This window comes from Rhamphochromis longiceps, linkage group LG7, assembly GCF_057381845.1.
Source record: "Rhamphochromis longiceps isolate RC_006_pf linkage group LG7, R_longiceps_female_GT1.1, whole genome shotgun sequence".
Taxonomy (NCBI): Eukaryota; Metazoa; Chordata; class Actinopteri; order Cichliformes; family Cichlidae; genus Rhamphochromis; species Rhamphochromis longiceps.
The window spans coordinates 23245442-23268116 of NC_140563.1; the positions used below are offsets into that span (position 1 = coordinate 23245442).

General features: G+C 41.4%; 1 protein-coding gene across 1 annotated transcript in view; it reads left to right on the forward strand.

The window, feature by feature from the left end:
• The first annotated feature begins 1723 nt into the window (after positions 1–1723).
• The window catches only part of swap70b (switching B cell complex subunit SWAP70b), a 36765-nt gene continuing 15813 nt past the window's right edge, over positions 1724–22675 (forward strand). The window contains exons 1-7 of the mRNA XM_085412928.1: positions 1724–1936; positions 4520–4660; positions 12334–12507; positions 13862–14089; positions 14609–14755; positions 14974–15082; positions 17872–18053. Of these exons, the coding sequence (XP_085269054.1) occupies positions 1841–1936; positions 4520–4660; positions 12334–12507; positions 13862–14089; positions 14609–14755; positions 14974–15082; positions 17872–18053 (1077 nt within the window). The 5' untranslated portion in view covers positions 1724–1840. The remainder of the gene's footprint in view (positions 1937–4519; positions 4661–12333; positions 12508–13861; positions 14090–14608; positions 14756–14973; positions 15083–17871; positions 18054–22675) is intronic.

Consider the following 22675-nt stretch of genomic DNA (forward strand, 5'->3'; position numbering starts at 1 on the left):
GTAGAATGGGAGGGAGAGCCTTCAGTTTTCAGGCCCCTCTTCTGTGGAACCAGCTTCCAGTTTGGATTCGGGAGACAGACACTATCTCTACTTTCAAGATTAGGCTTAAAACTTTCCTTTTTGCTGAAGCATATAGTTAGGGCTGGACCAGGTGACCCTGAATCCTCCCTTAGTTATGCTGCAATAGACATAGGCTGCCGGGGGATTCCCATGATTCATTGAGTTTTTCCTTTCCAGTCACCTTTCTCACTCACTATGTATTAACAGACCTCTCTGCATTGAATCATATCTGTTATTAACCTCTGTCTCTCTTCCACAGCATGTCTTTTATCCTGTCTTCCTTCTCTCACCCCAACCGGTCGCAGCAGATGGCCCCGCCCCTCCCTGAGCCTGGTTCTGCCGGAGGTTTCTTCCTGTTAAAAGGGAGTTTTTTCCTTCCCACTGTTGCCAAAGTGCTTGCTCATAGGGGGTCATATGATTGTTGGGTTTTTCTCTGTATCTATGAAGCGCCTTGAGGCGACTTATGTTGTGATTTGGCGCTATATAAATAAAATTGAATTGAATTGAATTGAATTCAAAGATGTTAGGGCAATAGAATGTGGCACTTCTAAATCACACGATAAGTATTACAGGTCAGGCCATCTAGAATTAGTCACAAATTTGGTACTAATTTATTTTCCAGGAGTTTTAATCATAACTGCTTCATTTTTAAACCCAAGTAAAAATTCACTGTGTAAAAACAAAATTCATTATATAAATTTTTTTTTGCATAAAATAACATCAACTGACTTGGTTCTATCTGAGATTTCCACAGACGTTCAGATGAGGATATTAAATCTTTAGTGAAAACTTCACTACAGTTTAATCCAAAAATTGAGACCGTCACTTCACTTTGTAAAATATTTTCAGAATATTCAAATACTTTTAGCCATCTAGATTTTAACACAAACATATTCTCAGTTACATTTTAGCGCCTTAATCAAGCAACATTTTTAAATCCAGAAATTTTATATTTTAATCTTTAATTTCCCACTTTTAAGTTGTCAGAAAACCGCTGAAAAATAAAGAGATAAAAGGCTTACATGACACCACAGATAAATGAATGTCATTAAATATTAGAGAAAGGCATGTGTACACGATCTCTGCACTGATGTCAATCAATCAACAGGTGAACTTAACAACTCACCTTTGTATGCATCTACAAAACATGCAAGTTTTTATCAAAATGAATGCCTAAAATATTATTATTTATTATTTATTTACATATAATTGTCATACTAGTAACAATAATAATATTTTGTGATTTTTAAAAGTTTAGTAATTTTGAGCTGGCAGTTTAGGTTTTCCATATATTTATATGTTAACGACTTTCTCTGTTTTTTAGCAAGGTAGAATAGAATAGAATAATCCTTTAATTGTCCCACAAGGGGAAATTTGGTTGTAACAGCAGCCAAAAAGACACGTATACAAACAAACAGGACACAGAACAGAAACATAGGTAGTTTCAAACACCTATTATGTGTCATTTTTTACGTAAAAAATAAATAATGTTTTTTTTACCCACAAAGTCCTCACATACCCTCCGCACAGAGCGTCAGTGACACACACTCGTGCCTGATGTGTGTGCGCTCCTCTCGCTGAGCGGTGCTGCAGTTCTTCATCACGATGCCAAGCACGCAGCAGTTGACGGCGGGTCACGTGACCTTTCCCCGTCGTGTCCAACAGCAGAAGAGAGACAGTTCACACAGCAAGAGAGTAAGAGTGACACACACGCAGCCGGAGAGGAGAGAAGTAAGAGGGGAAAAGTACAGGAGAAGAAGACGAGGTATATTCCACCGATATGGCCTTGCGGGATGAACTTTTAAAGTCCATTTGGCATGCCTTCACAGCTCTGGATGTGGACAAAAGCGGGAAAGTCTCTAAATCTCAGCTGAAGGTAAGCTGCTTTCCTTGATGGTTTTGAGTTTCGTTTGGCCGCTGGAGGTTTTAACCTTTAGGATCTTTGGCTTTTTTCAAAATAGTGAACCCGTTCCTTCCTATTCTGATTTGCGTGAAAAAAAAACAAACGCACACACTTCTGTTAGGCAGCATCAGCTGAGACGCACCTGTTGACAGTTTGCACATCGATTAAAGGAGAATCCCACACTAAAAACCACCACAGAACAAGTAGAGCCAACAGATGTTTGAAAAGGAGGCTTTAACGCAGATGAAAGTAAAGTTATTCAAAAGATCTGCATACACCTCTCATCACTGGAAGAATCCACTTGAAAACACAGCCAAGTAGAAGATATTTTTATATGAGTACAAATTTCCTGGAGATACCTCCATGTATGTAAACAACACGCACTCACACTCCTGTGCCAGCCAAACATTGTTCAGGAACGGATGGAAAAAACAAAAACACTTTTCACTTCAGGAGCATCAAACCAAAGTGAAAATGGTCGCTGCTACTCTGGGGTAAGTGCAAAGAGAAAGGGCATGGGACGGCATAGGCCCCTCCTGGGTTCCCACCCTCTATTGCCAATGTACCGGCCATCCATCTTGTTCTCCTTATCAGGGTCGGGTTCTAACACAGTTCTCATAGGGTGAGGGGCAGGGTACACCCTGGACAGTGCCAGTCTGTCACAGGGCTGACACAGACAGACACCTATTCAATCCTGCAGTCAATGTGGAATCGCCAGTGAACCCAACATGCATGTCTTTGGACTGTGGAAGGGTGAGGAACCCGGGGTACATGGAGAGAACCCAGGCAAATGCAGGGAGAACATGCAGACTCCACACAGAAAGCCTCCAGCCAGTGGATTCAAACCCAGAATCATCTTGCTGTGAGGTGCCAACCACTACACTACTTTAGGTTCAAGGTTCTTTATTTGTCACATGCATAGTTATACAAGTATAACACACAGTGAAATGTAGCCTGACACGCTCCTCGACATGTGCAAAAATTTGATTCAGTGATTCAGAGATTATAGTCTTTGGTTATCTAACAATGCCAAACACCATTGGATGAGAGCATGAATAGGAACAATGGCTGAATGTAGCTCAAGTACTTGTTGTCGTTTAAGTATTTCTATTTAATAAGTGGAGCTGAAGGTTATACAGTGGGTTTTAACATGGCAAAACCAAGGGGGTAAACTTTTCATTAGTCATCACCATTCACTACAACTGGTAGTTTATCTTTGCTGGAATAGAAAATATTGTTTGACAGAGCTCAGTTGACTGACTAATACTCCGAACAATAAAATTGCGCAGTGAAGATCTAAGAAGGAGATTTACACAAGCTGGGAAGATCTTTTTGGAGCCATTTCTAAACAACTGCAGATTCCAAGATCATCCCTTCAAACAACTCCACGCAAGTACAAGTTATTCTGCCTACAGTGAAGTGACTTTTACATCTTCATTGACTAAGAGGGTGCTGACCAAGACTACTTCAAATTTGACACATTCAAGTGCCACTGAAATTTGCAGCTGTCCACACGGACAAGCCAAATGCCTCCTGGAGAAAGGTTTTATATGAGACATGACGAATACTGAGGTGTCTGGTCACAATCACGAGAAGTATGTTTGGAGGAGTAAAGGTGACTCTGTCAAAACTAAGAACACGGACATGAATGTCAAGCAAGGGCTGTTGTGCTGCCAGTGATACTGGTACATTGCACAAAGTGGATGAAATGATGACGGAGGGCTACCTTCATATTCTTCAACTTCACCTCAAATCAACAGTAGATGGTTGAAACTTGGAGACAGTTGGATGTTCCAACAGGACAGTGATCCCAAACGCACATCAGAACTACCTACATATGCTTGGCGACTGTCTGAAATAGTTACTCAAAACAAAACCGTCTTTAAATTCTTGTACAGCTATTGCATCGATGATAATGCATAATAACTGCATTGTCATTGGTACCAGGGCACAGGGCTGCATACGTGCACACCGTGTCTTCAACATTAGTTGTCTATAGTATACTTACTTTAAATATTCTGATCTGGTCCCCCTCTTTTTTATTATTATCCTGGGAATGTCCCTGTTGCTACTTGCACAATAGTTAGACTAGTTTCTACACAACTGTGGCCTAAAAAAGGAGAAAAAAAATGCAATGCAGCTTTAAGACGCTCCACGTCTGTTGAAAATGGTGAAACCGCTTCCTTTGTGGTTCTCTTGGTTGTGCCACACTTGTTCTCCAATTACTGCTGTCATGTCCACATGTGCAACCCCACACGGCTGCGAGTCGTCAAAAGGAATTCTGGGCAGGGGCCTTTGTATGACAGGGAACAGTATTTACATTTTGTTTTATTTTGTAAATGTCGACTGTAACCTACGACTTTAACCCTACGCTGTGACCTTTCATGTAACCTCAAGTGCATTTCTCAAGAAATGTAACTGCAGGGAGCAAAGGTAGAAACGGCCAAGACCTGGCTTAAATGGAATGTAACTCATAACTATTAGCTGAAATTGACTTAAACATATCAATCGATCGTTATAATAACTAGTAAGTATTGTTTTCACCTCTGATTTCAGGTGCTGTCCCACAACTTATGTACAGTCATGAACATTCCCCATGACCCGGTGGCTCTGGAGGAGCACTTCAAAGATGATGACGAGGGTCCTGTCTCCAACCAGGGATACATGCCTTACCTGAACAAGTTCATTCTGGATAAGGTCAGTCAGCTGTGTAAGCACATTCAGTCACACTTTGTCAGCCTAGGATAGTAAAGTGGTGTTTATTATATCTAGGGCGCTGTCTTTTTCAGTGTCAACACACTGACAAACAATAAGTGCCATTGTTATAGAGGAAATAATAATGGCAAATTATCAGTCTGCGCTACAACTCTTCATGACTTTGCTTTGAAAATGATACATTAGCTGAAGGCTGTTCAGAGGCTTGACCAGCCATAACAAGTACTTTGTGGGCGTTTTATCTATTTTCTACTAAGGCAGGAGATTGGAGTCATGTTATAGTTGCTGATTGTTTGTCCCTGAGAGCAACAGTCCCGAGTCTTCGTCAGGGCTGCAAAAGCTGCCTGTATGGGCCACTCATAAATAGTGGTGTGATGCTCCTCTCAATCACAATTCTAGACAAATAAAATCAGAATTATCTTCAAAGTAGCCAATTCTTTTTGAAATGCATGTTCTTTTCTCTCAAGCAGTTATTTCAATTTCTTGTTTTCTTGCATCATCCTAACTTATTTTAACAGCTGACCTGATATTGTTCTGTAAATTTTCTCCAATCCATAATTTCTTGGGTAAAATATTAAACGCCACCAACTGTGAAACATCATCGGGTGTCTGAGAGAGTGCTGTATGTGTAGAGTTAAAGCACTGAATGACTGGTTGAGAAGACCAGAAAAACTATATAAATCGGGTCCATTTTTAGCATCCGGGCCTTCACATAGCAAACTAGTGTCAAACCTCAGTGCTTCTTCCTTCATGCTTAACAGTTGACATGTGCAGTGTTTGCAGAACCATTCTCAATCAGTATTTGCCTCGTACTCAACAGAATGGGCACAGATTCAGATTTCTGCAAGTCTTTGCTGTAGTTTAACGTCTTTGTGTAATCTTTATAAGATATCCTCTGCTATGGGATGTAGCAGCTTTTGATTTCGTAGACATTTTGTCTTACGGTAGATGTTTGAACATGGGGCATTTAGACATGAAACTGAGAAAGTTGTGATCAAGATATGATTCATACCGACTGGTCTTTCTTGATATGAGGAGACTTTTTCATTAAGTAGACTTTGTGCATCTCTGAATACTTTTAAAACCTGATCACAGGTAGCTTTTGGAGTCTTGATCTTAATGCTACTGAGGTGCTGTGGCATGGGCTGACATTTTGTACAAACATGCCAATATAATTGCATTAAAAACCACGTTTTGGGAGTAATGTTCCCAAATTCTCATCATTGTGGTGTATGTGTCATAAGCAGCTACTTATCTTATAGAGGGTGTTGAAGCTAAATGTGGTTTTTTTAGTTACTAAACCAAGAGCTGGCATACTTTTCCCAGCCTGCATTGTGACTGATTACACTGTGTTAGATAAAGACTTAAAGCTATTTATCTGTCACTTGATCTAAGATTGGAACCCACTGTGACCAAAGGGTTCACAAACTTTCTCTTGCAGAACCCTTGTTTTTTTTGTTTTTGTTTTTTTGATCATGTTTAAAGGTTATTTATTAGTCATATTTAATCGTGCACTACAAAGGTCCATTGATGGACACAGTGTATTAGTAGCTACATTGTGCTGGTGTCACCCTCTGTGTCCATCCATCATTGTATTGCTCCGAGACGGCGGCACAAAACCATTTATTGAACATCAGACCTTTGTGATGATGTAATAACGGGGTCACGGGATGAATGGAGCGTTTGTGATTGCATAGCTGGACATCATGACAAGAGAAAATGCTTATTTAGTCATGTCATGAGCAGCAGTGAGCTCTAGTGGAATTCCTTCTGAATGTTTGGAATTCTTGTATAACATCCGTGCTAAGTGGCTATTGCCATGATTTAAAAAGGTTCTTAAACTCTGTCTTAATGAAGGGTTTAAGACTTCTTATTCTTGAATTTTGCTGATTTTATTTTATTTTTTTATATTTTCCAGTAGTTTAGTATGGCATTTGATTATTGTTGGTTTGTTTGCTTGTTTGTTTTACAACTTCCATTTCAGTCATTTTAAAGATGTAAGAAAAAAATAGATACTTGTAAAAATATGAGTTCTGATTGGCTACCTGATAGACTGTGCTCACTGCTAACTTCATGTCTCAATAATCTGTGACACTTTATTAAATTGATCTGTTAATTAACTGATCAATGAATATAAAATACTTTTTCTACCCGTATACATTTCTCCACTGGCGTATAGAAAAATCTTTTGTTTTGCCCTTAAAATGACTTGACTATTTCCAGCAGACCAGTTGGTTCAGCTGGAGCTTCAATATATAGAAAGCTTGGATTAACACTAGTTTAGAGAGGCTGTTTGTATTTGTTTATCCTCTTCGTTGTCTCTGTGGCAGTGCACATTTCTGACTGTTTTATGTCTGAAGTGATTTGTGATAAAGCTGCTTAAATAATTTCTTTCTGGACAAGCAGACATACTTGACATACGTGTTGTGTAGTTAAGACGTGCTCGTGATTGGTGCTGAAAATTTCTAACCACATTTTCTTTAAAGAAACTAAATGCTGGATTTAGTTTGAGGAAGACACACACACACACACACACACACACACACACACACACACACACACACACACACACACACACACACACACACACACACACACACACACGTGTATTTTTCACACACAACCATCCCACCCATGCATTGGCTTGGGGTGGTGTTCAAAGCATTCAACTTCACTCACTCCTGAGGAAACTCCACCCTGTCACACAAGGAAAGTGTGTGTGTGTGTGTGTGTGTGTGTGTGTGTGTGTGTGTGTGTGTGTGTGTGTGTGTCAGAAACCCGAAACCCAGGAGAGCAAGTATCTTATTTTACAAGTGAACACAGTTGCTAGTCAGGAAAAACTTTAAACTGCGTGTGTGTTTGTGCCTTTGTACAGCAGACAGGAAGTGCAGATGGAGGCAGTCTGTACATTATCCTCACCAACTCACCCGTATAGTGCAGCAGAAAATAAAAGGCAGACCTCTAACATTTTCTTTTATAAGAGCACAGAGACGTGTGTTGGTGTGATGAGATTGTTGAACTCTGTACCATGACCCTGAAACACTTACCACTGCTGATGTAGCAGAAAAGTGATGATGATGTTGAAGCTCAGGGCCGCACACTTTGTTGTGTGATAGCATGTTGCACTACATAGAAACGTGTGTGTGTGTGTGCTTGTGTTACAAACAGAGATTACTTAAGCTCATTGTTCCAAGTCAAGAATTTTGACACACACAGTCACTGAAAGTGTTGACCGCTGTGGTGACTCCTCTTGTTGCAATAGTTCTCTGCTGTTAGGAAAGATGGAGGACAAAATCCTGAGTCCTCACTTCATGTAAAAATGTGTTGAAGCTAATTGAGGTTTCACCAGTCTGAGACTGATTGGGTGGGTTTGTAAGGCACAGTGTTTCCTCGCTGAGCTGCAGCAGATTGGCAGTAAGACTTTTGTGCTAACATGCCTTAAAGCGATTATCTTAATTTGAAATCCATTCTTCTGAAACATCACATTTAATAGGGAAAACAGAAATTTAAAATGCATTCATGCACAGAACATGGACTGTTCTGTTAAGGGTTAACAGCTTAATGGGCTGGTTTTTCTGTTTAGGAACTTTACAAATAAAATAAGAATTCCTTGAATTTTGCCCAAGTTGAGGGGCCTATATCTATTTTTTTTTCTTTTCATCAGAAATGCTCAAATGTTTATTTATTTAACAGAGTTGTGTATGTAAATAATGTCAGATCTGGAGTAATCTGTGTTCTTGCTGCAGAGCGTGTCTTATAGTTCAGTTTTGGTGAACTTTGTCATTCGAATTCACACTAACCACAAAAGACATGGAGAGGAAGATTTGGCTACAGTAACTGGAGGATGCTTTCATAGTTGTATCGCAATATTCACCTTTAGTTATCTGCTAATGAGAGCCTCAGCAGTCTGTGTTTAGATTTATGTATATTTATTACGCTTTTTTTAAAGAAATGAGGATGTTGATGCCAGATGTTGGTGATGAACCATCCTAACAGCACCTGTTTTGTGCTGTGGACCATTAAAAAAGCACTTTGTTACTACTTCCCCCTTTTCAAATGCTTTCATATCACATCATACCGTGTTGAACATTCAGCTGCTCCTGTCACTGGTGTGATTCTCATTCCACTGAAGTCTGTGATTTTTAAAAAGCAGACAGTCCGGTTGAACTGGTAACAAGATTTTCTTTTTGTCTTCCAGTTTATTCTAGTCTGACTCCACTTGTTACATTTCTGTGTTGTGTTGTTTCGGTGTGAGATAAGGTTGAAGTTTAGATCCTGAATCCTAATGAACATGTGGCAGTGGAGAGGAGGGGGCGATTTGCTGACAAGGATCTCACTGTTGAAGGGAAAAGACCGAGAGGGATCTTGAAGGGGAGGAGGAGAAAAGACAGCGAGAACCAGCGAGCTAAGAACAAAACGAAAACAAGACGAGCGTGACGCAAAGAGAAGCTCTTTCGTAACAAATCCTGCTTTCACGACTTCCCCTTTACCCTATCCTCGCATGTTGTGTTGCTGCAGAGTGATTAAGCATTCAGAACCACAAACATGATGCGAACACACCTGAACACATCATCATGAGAGACACGTCCTTATTTATAACAACAGCAGAATATGTTGTTTTTGAGTCAGACTTACTGCCAGAACCAGTGACGAATGGCAAAATATTCATGATGGGAGGAGCCTCTTTACACCGGCATGTAACTTTTTTTTTTTTAATTTTACTCCACCCAAAATCTATTTTTAGCCTCACAAACAATCTTTACCTGTTACAGTCTTTAATAGTTGCCAGTAATTTCACCTTCACAAAAGACTTGCAGCTGTTTTCAGCTTCAGTAATCTCCAGAAAGCTCCCAACAGCAACAAATATTCAATACACATTTGTACCATCTGAGAATCAGCATGACTGATAAGTTACTGGTAGGCAAACCCACATTTAATCTGCATAGCTAAAGTAAATGAGGATATCTATTTTGCTTATTTATTATTGAATACACACTTAATTTATCGCTGCTAAGGTACATGAAATACATTTTTATTATATCTCATTTTTTTTTATTTTTGCATTTTCTTCTGTCTTGGCTTGAAAAGGCTCTGAATGATGTCATAGAGATTGACTATCTCTGATGGGAGAGGTGACGATGCCGAGGCCAATTAAAGAGAAGTTTGGCTGTCGTGTTTCTGTAAACACAGTAGCTGGAGAAGTTTGAACAAATTCTGATAAATCTTTGTAGGTGTGTGGAGTCATGTTTGCGATGACTTTATAAAGATTTAAAATATGTCACATTTGACCTCTGATCTTTCCATCAAGGTCAATAGATTGAGCTGAAGGCCAAAGTGATAAATACAGAGACTAGGGGGTGAGTTGAATTTGCTGAAGTTTGTGCTGTCTGAGTGCTTCTTGTTTTAAAATAATAATTTAGTACAGCGGTCCCCAACCTTTTTTGTGCCACGGACCGGTTTATGCCCGACAATATTTTCACGGACCGGCCTTTAAGGTGTCGTGGATAAATACAACAAAATAAAACTAGTACCGGTACTGAAAAAAGAAGATTTATTCATAACACACGTGAAAAGACCCAGGAAAACCGAGTTAACGATAAAAACTATAACAAAATAACGCTGAAAACCGATTTAAAAACCCTGAAAACCATACATTTCACACCCGAGCCTCAACTCTCGCGGCCCGGTACCAAACGACTCACGGACCGGTACCAGTCCGAGGCCCGGGGGTTGGGGACCGCTGATTTAGAACAAAGATGCACAGAGAAAAGAGTAATACACTACAGGAATGTTTGTTTTTGTTTTTTGTGAATTAAAAAAAAAGTGTTTTACTTCATTTAGACGTCAAAATTAATTGACGTTTAGTCCTAGTTTGCAGTGTTGAGTAAAGCAATGCTTCAGGGTGACTTTCAAAAGTTGAGGAAGTACTATCGCTTTAACATCTAAGACAGGTTTCTACACAGGCACTCAACCTAAATGAGCACAATAGCAGGTTACATCAGATCTTGAAACCGTTCAGGCTTTCAAGCTGGATGTTTGTCTCTCTCTGTCACAGCATGGAAACTGGATTCAGGTTCGGGACTAGCTGAAGCAGCACACAAGTCAAAGGTTTATTATCATGTGAACATACTTCACAAACTCACTGTTCTGTATGTTGCCTGTGAAAAAAGGACATTTTAATGAAGCATTTGATAAAACGCACAAGCTCAGAAGCTATTTGCTTTGTAAGTAACTACTTGCTTATTTTAGCGTTGTGCATGTTAGTGTGGCTGAGCCCCTCCCTCTGAAAGCGTTAGTCTTGCCCACATTTACACAGAGGAAAAAGGAGTGACTTCCCACGCAGCTCTGTAAAGGGGACTGCAAAGCACATTCTGGAGAGTTCAGCTGGAGGTGATACTTTTAGGTGTTCCTTCCCTGAAGAGCTCAGTTCTCCTAACCCTAACAAACACAGGCTATGAGTAAACACCAGGCCGCCTCTCTGAGATGATAAGCTGAGGGGGGAAAAATTTTCAAGTAATGAGGTCAGCAAATGACAAATAATGCCTTTGTAAGCTCAGTCTCCAGATTTGTACACACTTGGTTTCACACATCCCTCCCCCCGACACTCTTGCCTCTGTATGATGTCATAGAGGATATCCTTACTATGGTCAGCTAAGTTGTGCCCACAGAAGCTACAAACCTATTTGAACAGTCGTCTTTAAAATAAAGACGACTTATAGGGGAAGGAGCTAAATGATTTGTTAGCCAGTTAACTGGGGGTCTCCACTAAGGCTTAGTGTAAGAAAATCGAGGATTATTTTAAATGGAGAATAATGCAAAGCTACTCAGAATAAAAAAAAAATCTGGAGATGAAAATGGGTGGTAGTTCCACTAAAGTTTGTACTGTGTTAAAGGCTGAGTGTTCAACAGCAATATGAAGTGCTACCGAATGTCCTGACTGCCACCTTAGACCAGTGTTTCTAAAAACTATGTGATGGCCACTGCAGGTGCCGTAACCATGGTTTTGAGCAGGATTCATGGACTGTAGATATAATAGTTGATGAATCCAGTTACAGGGTTGACTGGTTTCTAATTACGGCAAACGTTGGAAGATGTTTTGGGATCATTTGCTGGTGGTTGGATTTGTGGGGCGACTGCCAGCAGGACAAGATGTGCTTCTCATCCAAATGACCGCGCACTCAGCCAGCCGGTAGTCTCCATGGAGATGCTACTGTTCACTGGCTCAAAGAAAACATACCCTCCACACCACTGACTAGACCTTTTTAAGAACTTTCCTCCCATTTGGCTCTGGAATTTAAAGCCTAGAGGCACTTTTTCTTTTTGTCCCTTCTCAGTTTCTGTGTGCATCGTACTGTAATACACAATCTGTCTTTCCGAACACTCCTGCACACATGTACATCTTAGATACCCTAATGACATCATTTTGCCTAGCCACCCTGGACTAACTAGCATGGGCATGTGCTAGTAGATGAAACGCATGTTGTACGTTATTAAAGTTGTGTATTATGGATTTGATAAATGGATATATTCCATATGTATAATATCTATGCTCTGTGGTTTGAAACGTCAGCTTTAAAAAATGTGAGCGTCTGGAAAAGCAGACTGTTCTCCTTTGGTGTGGAACATAACCTGATGATGTTTCTGTTGTGCCACAGGTGAAGGATAACTTTAACCGTCAGGACTTCAACAAAATGTGCTGGACGTTGTCGTATAGGAAGAACCTGGAGCAGAATGAGCTGAAGATCTGTAACGATGACGCGTTCAAGATCTGGTGCATCTTCAACTTCCTGTCTGAAGACAGATACCCCCTGATCATCGTCACTGAGGAGGTCAGAAAACATGGGATGCTGTTGCGTTGTTGTACGCCCTGTTTTTTTTCCTTTCTTTTTTTTGTGGCTCTTCCCTCAGTTGGTGTCATAGAGGGTTGGTTAGTCTTAGATTTACTGATTAAATCATTAAATTGAAAAACGTGACATTACTGGGTTTTGTACTTTTGCAGATCCACTTTGAAGTGCTCTTTAGTGCACATATAAGTACCCAAGGCTGTTGATGTGTTGTGTAAATAGATGTTAAATTAAATATGAATACTTTTAGAAAGCCTTGTGTACATTAAAACAAAAGCACTTTGCAGTTGTTTTACCGCTCCGTCCTACTTGAGATCTCATTCACAGGTATGTGGCTCATGAAGTAAAATGACTTTGGTCTGGATGTAAGAAAAGTGACATTAAAAGAAAACAATTCATGTAAACACCAGATGGCTCTAGAAAGGAACAGACAAATTCTGGGTGAGTTCTAGGTGTCGTTTTTTTGTTCACATCTCCAACTTAACATGGAGTAAAGCAACATCGAAAGAAACTGAAGAAGCTAAATTAGGTTTTGAAAAAATTGAGACCACACCAATTGTGTGTAAAGACGCAGCTTTGGGATGCCATCTATGCCACATAATTAGCTTAACCCCTTTTCTGGCAAAAGCCCTGCCTTGGACCCTGCAGTCATAAAACCACAGCACTGACCACAAACGTCTGTGTGAGCTGTCTTTGCATCAAAAGTGCTTCAGAAGCTACACAGTAAGACGCTAACCTGTAAGGATGCCATTGACTAGTTCAGGAATCACATTAAGGTTTTGTTTGTTTGTTTGTTTGTTGTTGTTTTTTCAAGAGAGACAGTAAACATCTTACATTTTAGACTGGAGCATTTCTTTTCAAAGTGCTTACTAAAAGGGGAAGCACTGGCGTGAACAGCCTTTTATTCATCTGTAGTCTGTTTTATTTGCAGCATATGATATTGTACGTGTCCCTTCACTGTGTCACTTAGTAGCCAGTGGAAAAAGTCCGTTGCTCAAGAGCAGAAAAGGAAGTTTCGAGCTTCCTGTTCTTTTACAAATGCTGGAAGATTTATTGTTGTGTAGGAAAAACATCAGAACTCAAACACAGGAAGATTGTTTGCAAAAGAAATGCACATTTTGCTGCTGCAGTCATGTAAGGATGAATTGTGGGAAAAATGCAGAAATGGTGAAAGTTATCTTTTATTGTAAATGAACAGCTGTGCTTTTGATGAAAAATGACTCTGTGCATGTGGTGTGTGTGTGTGTGTGTGTGTGTGTGTGTGTGTGTGTGTGTGTGTGTGTGTGTGTGTGTCTTTGTGTGTGTCTTTGTGTGTCTGTGTGCATGTCTGCATGTACAGATTGAGTACTTCTTGCGTAAGTTGACAGAGGCGATGGGGGGAAGCTGGGTGGAGGAGCGCTTCGAGGACTATAAGCTGCAGCTGAACTCGAAGCAGCAGTGTCTGAATGCATGGGAGCTCATCAGCCTAGTTGGGTCGGGTCACTTCAGTAAGGGCATGGACCATCAGACGCTCTCAATGGGAATCGGTGAAGTCTACCAGGAACTCATTCTCGACGTGCTCAAACAGGTGGGCAGCACATCAGCACAGACTGATGGTACAGTCTTCATCGCAAAGCTCTGTCATCTTACTCTGATTTCAAAGAGTGCCGATGCAGCCTACTGTAATAACTGTGAAGCATATACCACTTTAAATGATAGGAGTCATAGATTTCACACTAAATTAAACAGCACATTTAGCACCTGGCAATGAAAATGTCAAAATCCCTCTAAATGTCTTAGTTCACAGTAGAAAAAAGGCCCCAAAAATGCGGAAGTTTTTCGATATTTCGATTAATTCTGCTAAAAACTAAAACTGTTTTTTTTTTAAAAAAAAAAAAAGAAAAAAAAGAAAAACGCTGTTTGGGACCAAGCATTTTGAAAACAATTACAGATTAAATTCTAACCACAAATGCAAATCATTGATTAAAAATGGTGTCAAATAATGAAATTTCAGTTCATAAAGTGTTAATTATTGATTTATAATGAAGCTTGATGTTAGGAGGATGTGAATGTTATTTAAGCCGCTAAGTATTCTGTCTTACTGCAGGGCTATATGATGAAGAAAGGGCACAAGAGAAAGAACTGGACGGAGCGCTGGTTTGTGCTGAAGCCAAACACAATCTCATACTATGTTGGTGAAGACTTGGCTGAAAAGAAAGGAGACGTCCTGTTGGATGGAAACTGCAGTGTGGAGGCAAGAGCCTGCTGTCTGTAGTAAAACTCTGTTTCAGCTTCCCGGCCTTGATTTCTATGAGAACAGCAGCGGAAGAGAATCTAAACATGTGAAACACAGAGATTAATTCCCTATGCACATAAGAAATAAAAGACCAGAGAACTGTTTAGAAAAAAAGAAGTATGTTATTGTTTTTTGTCTGTGTATTGTCAGCTTGTAAATTCTGTTTTTCTTTGCAGCATTTACAAGATAAAGAGGGAAAGAAGTGCCTCTTTCTCATCAAGTCATCACAAAAAAGCTTTGAAATCAGTGCATCAGACAAGAAGAAGAAGCAGGAGTGGATCCAAGGTGAGTTCTATCGAAGCTGCTCGATAGTAGTTCGATAATAGTTTTCTGCTGTCTGCCTCATTGTTAATAAACAGTAAATTAGTTGTTCACTACTTCTACTGCAAATAAACCTGTTAGTTCGACACAGTTAAAGAAAAACTTTGTTCTGCTCAAAACACCTGACCTACAAGGTATCCAGGAGCCTGCTGTAGTTGTTCGGATGACTGAACAACTACAGTCCCTAAGGGAGTCTCCAGCCACCCTTTGGAGGAAGCTCATGTCCACTGCTTGTTTCAGCTATCTCTTTTTTTCTCTCTCACTATTCAGTGTAACCTCAGTAACAGCTGAATTTCTCTCTTTATGAGAATACCCAGGACATGTACAGTGGGGCAAAAAAGTATTTAGTCAGCCACTGATTGTGCAAGTTCCCCCACTTAAAATGATGACAGAGGTCAGTAATTTGTACCAGAGGTACACTTCAACTGTGAGAGACAGAATGTGAAAAAAAAATCCATGAATCCACATGGTAGGATTTGTAAAGAATTTATTCGTAAATCAGGGTGGAAAATAAGTATTTGGTCACCTCAAACATGGAAAATCTCTGGCTCTCACAGACCTGTAACGTCTTCTGTAAGAAGCTTTTCTGTCCCCCACTCGTTACCTGTATGAATGGCACCTGTTTGAACTCATCATCTGTATAAAAGACACCTGTCCACAGCCTCAAACAGTCAGACTCCAAACGCCGCCATGGCCAAGACCAAAGAGCTTTCGAAGGACACCAGGAAAAGTATTGTAGACCTGCACCAGACTGGGAAGAGTGAATCTACAATAGGCAAGCAGCTTGGTGTGAAAAAATCAACTGTGGGAGCAATCATCAGCAAATGGAAGACATACAAGACCACTGATAATCTCCCTCGATCTGGGGCTCCACGCAAGATCTCATCCCGTGGGGTCAAAATGATCATGAGAACGGTGAGCAAAGATCCCAGAACCACACGGGGGGAGCTGGTGAATGACCTGCAGAGAGCTGGGGCCAAAGTAACAAAGGTCACCATCAGTAACACACTACAACGGCAGGGAATCAAATCCCGCAGTGCCAGACGTGTCCCGCTGCTGAAGCCAGTGCATGTCCAGGCCCGTCTGAAGTTTGCCAGAGAGCACATGGATGATACAGCAGAGGATTGGGAGAATGTCATGTGGTCAGATGAAACCAAAGTAGAACTTTTTGGTATAAACTCAACTCGTCGTGTTTGGAGGAAGAAGAATACTGAGTTGCATCCCAAGAACACCATACCTACTGTGAAGCATGGGGGTGGAAACATCATGCTATGGGGCTGTTTTTCTGCCAAGGGGACAGGACGACTGATCCGTGTTAAGGACAGAATGAATGGGGCCATGTATCGTGAGATTTTGAGCCAAAACCTCCTTCCATCAGTGAGAACTTTGAAGATGAAACGAGGCTGGGTCTTCCAACATGACAATGATCCAAAACACACCGCCCGGGCAACAAAGGAGTGGCTCCGTAAGAAGCATTTGAAAGTCCTGGAGTGGCCTAGCCAGTCTCCAGACCTCAACCCCATAGAAAATCTGTGGCGGGAGTTGAAAGTCCGTGTTGCTCGGCGACAGCCCCAAAACATCACTGCTCTCGAGAAGATCTGCATGGAGGAATGGGCCAAAATACCAGCTACTGTGTGTGCAAACCTGGTAAAGACCTATAGTAAACGTTTGACCTCTGTTATTGCCAACAAAGGTTATGTTACAAAGTATTGAGTTGTATTTTTGTTATTGACCAAATAATTATTTTCCACCCTGATTTACGAATAAATTCTTTACAAATCCTACCATGTGGATTCATGGATTTTTTTTTCACATTCTGTCTCTCACAGTTGAAGTGTACCTCTGGTGCAAATTACTGACCTCTGTCATCATTTTAGGTGGGGGAACTTGCACAATCGGTGGCTGACTAAATACTTTTTTGCCCCACTGTAGCTGCAGGTCTGATGAAATGATTACAGAATCAATCATCGACCTGTGACTTAGGGTGTCCTGGGGCCAAGTGCAAATATGAACATCGTGAATTGTATGTTCAAACACGATGGTCATTATGGACAAGCAAACCATGGCTCAGGTGGTCCCTCCCATTCGCATATCCCCAGATTGTGTCGTCACTAATCTTCTTGACAATTCAAGTTGCCTGAAGGGGACAATGGAGTCCCCGGAAGGGGCACCTTCAGTCATCCCATGCATATACCTAAACCTGACTGCCTGACGATTGCCTTTGAGCAATGGCAACTCCAGAGTGGTAAAGAGCCCAGGCTGTGTATTGAGACAAGCCCAACTATCTCTAGCAGTACTTCCCAACCCCTCACACTGGCTCAGGTGCCTTCCTGCCCAAAGAGGTGATATTCCATGTTCCTAAAGCTAGATTTGTCATCTGTGGTTTGGACAGAGAGGGCATCCAACCATGACTGCGGCCTGATCCACAAAACACCAAACTCTCATATCCCCTACTGTTAGTGGTGGTCCCACAAGAGAGCAAGCCCATGTAGTGCTTTTAGACTGTGCCCAGCCAGACCCCATAGGTTAAAGCTCGGCCTCCTTACTGTGACATTTCTCCCAGGACCAGTTTGCCTTGAGTGATCCTTCCAGGGTTGAATTGCCCCTGACAACATAGCTGCTGGGATCACGCTGGCATGCAAAACTGTCCTCCAGGAAGAAAGTGGCAATTCATAGAGGGGCTTGGAAAAACCAAAACATGAAACGGGAAGCTCTAAAACTAAAGATTTTTTTGTGTGATATCCATGTCTCAGCTGTTCAGAACTGCGTGACTCTGCTGCGTCAGGGCAGACCAGCGCCGCACCGCGAGGCTCGACAGAAGCGCAGAGAGCTGCGGCTGAAACAGCAGGCTGAACAGGAAGAACTGGAGCTGAGGATGAGGGAGCTACAGATAGCCAATGAGGCCAAGCAGCATGAACTGGAAAATATGAGGAAGGTAGGAGATGAAACTCACACAGTCAATAGTCCCCCGTGGATCCAGTCTGGTCAGAAAAAGTCTGCCTCACTATCACTTCTGTTTCGTAGCATCTCAAAGATGAAAATGAACAGAAGTGAAAGATGCAGAGATTGTCAAAAATATAACAGATAAAATCACAAAAGCAAAGCGGGGGAGGAAAAAACGAGAGACTTAAAGCAGCTCTTGGCCATCTTCACTATGCTGTTTGTATTGAAACAGGGAAGTCGATCTTTGTGGTCATGTGAGACAGAGGTGCATATCTTCATGGGAAAAACTGAGTGAGTGAGCATCATTTAGAGACAAAAAGCTATAATAAGTGCAAACTGTACATATAGTACAAGATCAACATGTGATCCTCAGACATTAGAAACACCATGTAAAGTGAAGCCACTGACTTTCATCCTCTGAGCTAAAAATAAAAGTTTATTTTCCTTTGTTAAAATGGAAAAAAAGAAGAGAGAGCTTATCAGATAACAGCCTGACGGTTGGGCAGGCAGTAATAACAGTAATTAAAACAGCCTTTCTCTTGAGAACTTCTTGAAAATAGGAAGTGCACGTAAGGGAGATGTGGTTACTGAGGTTATAACGAGAGAAACGTCTGCATATAAGGCTGGAGGTGCATCTGTTGGATCACAGACGAACACCAGGATGTTTAAATAAGATTATGAATGGAGCAGAAAAAACGTCTGTGCATTCTTTAGTGAGCGAGACAAACCTGAGGGATTTCCCTCACTGAAGTTCTGAACTTGTATGTTTGAAAACGGCACTCCTCAAAGCACAGCTCAGTACTCAGTCTCAGATTAAAGAATGAGGAAGGATGGGAGGCATTCCTCTTCCAGCATAAAGTGCACTGGAGCAACTGCACCTCACTGTCGAACTATTCACACAATGTTACAGCACACTGGTGGTTAAAGACCAGCTAATTTGTGTTCTCACATTCATGTCAGAGAAGTCTTAGAAATGTTCAGGGCTCAACTGTATGTGTGAAGAATTTGCAGTGTTAAAGCTGCAAGCCTGTCCTCCATTTTTCAGACGGTCTCCACAGGAAGGTGCAAACTATGTGGCACTAATTTTGGGAAAGTGCCTAAAGTATCTGAAAACAATGTTCTGCCTGCCTTGCCTTTTATGGAATTATATTTCTGTCAAAAAACAGCAAATAATTTGTTGCCATTTATGCAAATAGAACTCAACAGCCAAGTGCACAAAGGAGCCATCATCCAGGCGAGCGCGTCTCTGCTTAGCTGTAGCTAATTTATGCTCTTGCAGACAGCTCTGCTGTCGGAGCTGACTTCTGCTTGCTTGCGTCAAACTGACTTTTGAGAGCTTGTGGAGGGGGGAAGCCCAAAGAAAGAAGGCCTCTGATGGGCCTAGCTACTTTCAAAGCAATCACACCTTTAAGCCTCAGTGGATGGTTTTTTTGAGGTTCTTTGGATGTATGGTTTATTTGGTTTGTTTTTATGAGCGATTCGGTCCCTGTACGACCACAGTGAGAAGTTGGTCTGCGTTGCAGGATGTGAGCCCTAGTGGGTGTTGAACTCTGCCAGGGCTGCCCTCTGTAATTGATTACAGTCATCATTTTTTATGAACAGGCATAGCCAAGTGTTGATATACTCCTAGCTTCATCTGTGGTTACAAACTGTGGGGTAGTGATCAAAAGAACAAGCTTGTGGATACTAGCTGTGAAAACGAGCTTCCTGCAGAGGCTGGCTTCTTGCTCAGAGCTGAGGTGAGGAGTTAAGTCATTCGAGAGGGACTCAAACAGCCGCCACTTTTGCACACTGAAAAAAGTCAGTTGAAGTGGTTCAGGTGTAAGTGTAGGATGTTTCCTTGATGAGGTGTTCCAGGCATGTCCTGTCAAGAGGAAGCCCTGGTGTAGACCAAGGACACGCTGGGGAGATTATTTCTCAGCTGACCTGGGATTGCCTGAGTTTTCCCACAGATGCGTTGGAGGTGGCTGGGGAGAAGGGGGTTTGGGCTTCTCTTCTTAGACTGCTGCTTCTGTGTGACCTGGCCTTAGATACTAGCAAAAACTGGATGGATGGTAATGGACATATACTGGCTATGGTCAGCAGCCTGCCACCTCTCTCTGTGGCCACCCACTGCACTGTGAAGTGATAAAACTAAACTGATAGAGCCGACTGGCACAGATACAGCAACTTAGAAGTACCAAGATGTCTCTAACTATTATGGTATAATGTTGGGATTGCATCTTGCTTAACCAGTGTTGCGAAGGCGGTTTGTGGCCGAGAAGGAACCACTGTTTTCAGTCAGGTATGTCATCACGGCTGTCATTGTCTAAATTAAGTGTCAAAACCAATCCAGCAACATTCCTCTAAGATCGCATCACAACTTAAAATAATCATTCAATAATCATTATCTTGCGCACTTTTAGAAGTGACAGTGTATTTTTGTGTCGCACACTGCAGGGTTACACACGCGTCTCATGCAACTATTTGAAGTAGGTCAACTAAAAACCCTCGTTACCACTGAAACTTGCTGCCAGCTCATGAATGCCAACAATAGATCAGCTCCACCCTGCAGTCTCTGACTAATAAATAGTCCATCACTTCCTGCAAATGAAGGAATGTGGATTGAAAGAGCAATGTGGGGGCAGGGGGTGCAGCAGCCATTAAACATGTTGCTCCAGAAAATCCTCCTGCTAAACCTCACTCTCTCTGCTGCTACCAACACTGCTGATTTCTGCAATTTCATTTGTCTTTTTCAAATGCTGATAATTAGTGGCTGCTCTCAGCTAATTCTGAGAAATAACAGGAAGTGCCATCTTCAATATTGTCGTGGTTAAGTATTTTTCACATTGCTGTTAGTCATCCGTGAGAAATCTGTTTGTTTGTACTGTCCTTCTGCAATGTGGGCAAATGTTACAAATGTTATGAAATAGTCTCTCAACTGTTTGATTTTGTGATTTTTTGTTATAGGAAAAAAACATCATTGCAGAGCAGATGGGCTACAAATAATTAAAAAAGGCCTCTTATCTGACTCAAGGGGTCAGATAAATCTTCTGAGAATGGTATTGTTTAGTTAAACTTAAATCACCGCATTGACCACGTATCAGTGGTTAGGTTTTCAGTTCAGTGTAGGACCGGGGGGGTTGCAGCCAGCATTGTGAGTAAAGCTAAGTTGCAGTCAGCCTGGTTCACGCTGCGCTCGTCTAACAGACTGAAGAACAGGACAAGAGTTCTTTGTCTGGAACGGCGACCTCTAAACTCACAACAATCTACCATTGAGGTGTAAGTGTACAACTCGCATAGTTAGCTTCATGAATTAACAATGAACACAAACATGTGTAGCAACACACAGGCATACAGTAGACATTCTCACACACTGCTGCTATAAGAGGAGCATTGTGACAGTCTGCAGACAGTTCACATCAGGGGTGAAGCAAAAAGAGGTTATTGATCAACCACCAGCACAGTTTAATTTACCCAAATGTTTTTCCCTGTTACGTTCGGTTTTGTTTCGAAACAAACCCACGCTCTACACCAACAGCTGGCAAACTTAAAAATGCGTTTTCATAAATTGTTTGTATATTCTAGTATTGTTGGTGTCACATTCCTCATAGGTCAGTGAGATGCCAAGAGGCCAAAAACAGCTACACACAGTTCGCACAAGACTGTGTTGCCATTTATACGCTTCACAATGTATTTAAATGATTGTAGAACAAAAACAATGGCAGCAATTATAAAAGTTTAACCTTGGAGTATATAGGCTATGTTGGACCTTTAAATGTATTTTATTTTAGTTAGTATTATTCTAGTATTTTTGAACCTTTTGCTTCTTTTATAAATACAAAAGCTGACCATATAAAGTTTTTAGAGCTGACTTGACTTGAAGAAAGAGTTTCGTTACTCATCCAAGTGACTTCTTCACTCTCAGCTGACTGCAGGTTTCCCCAACCTTATAAACAGGTTTGACTCTCATCATCCACTGGAGCACAAACTGTGACTGTAGCATCCTGATGACATACAGAGGCCAGGGAAGCAGAAGAACATCATATCAAGAAGGTCCTGAGTAAATGTGGTTATCCCAGCTGGACATTTGTCAAAGCTGAGAAGGCGCCAAAAGAACGCTCCAGGAGAGAAGGACAACCGCTGCCTAAGTGAAAACTCCCACATCTCTGTGGTTTTTAAACCCCAAAACACACTGCACCAAAAATTGGTCCACTCCAAGGATTGGGTCCTGCGACACAAACAGACTGACATAGTGTACGCTGTAAAGTGCCAGGAGGATTGCCAGGATTAAACATCAGGGAAACCAAACAACCTCTGGCTAAGCGGATGGCACAGCACAGAAGAGCTAACTCGTCAGGCCAGGACTCTGCAGTCTATTTACACCTACAGGCCAGTGGACAGTGATGAGGATGTACACATCCTGAACAGGGAGGAACGCTGGTTTGAGTCAAGGAGGCCATTTACGTGAAAAGGGAAAGACCATCTCTGAATCGAGGAGGGGGGGCCTAAGGGTACATCTTTCACCAACTTAACAAATTTCCCACGTGTGGGACTAATAAAGGTTATCTTATCTTATCTTAACTTACAATGCTGTGATTGCAGACATTCCCCAACTCTCTGTGAATGGTACTC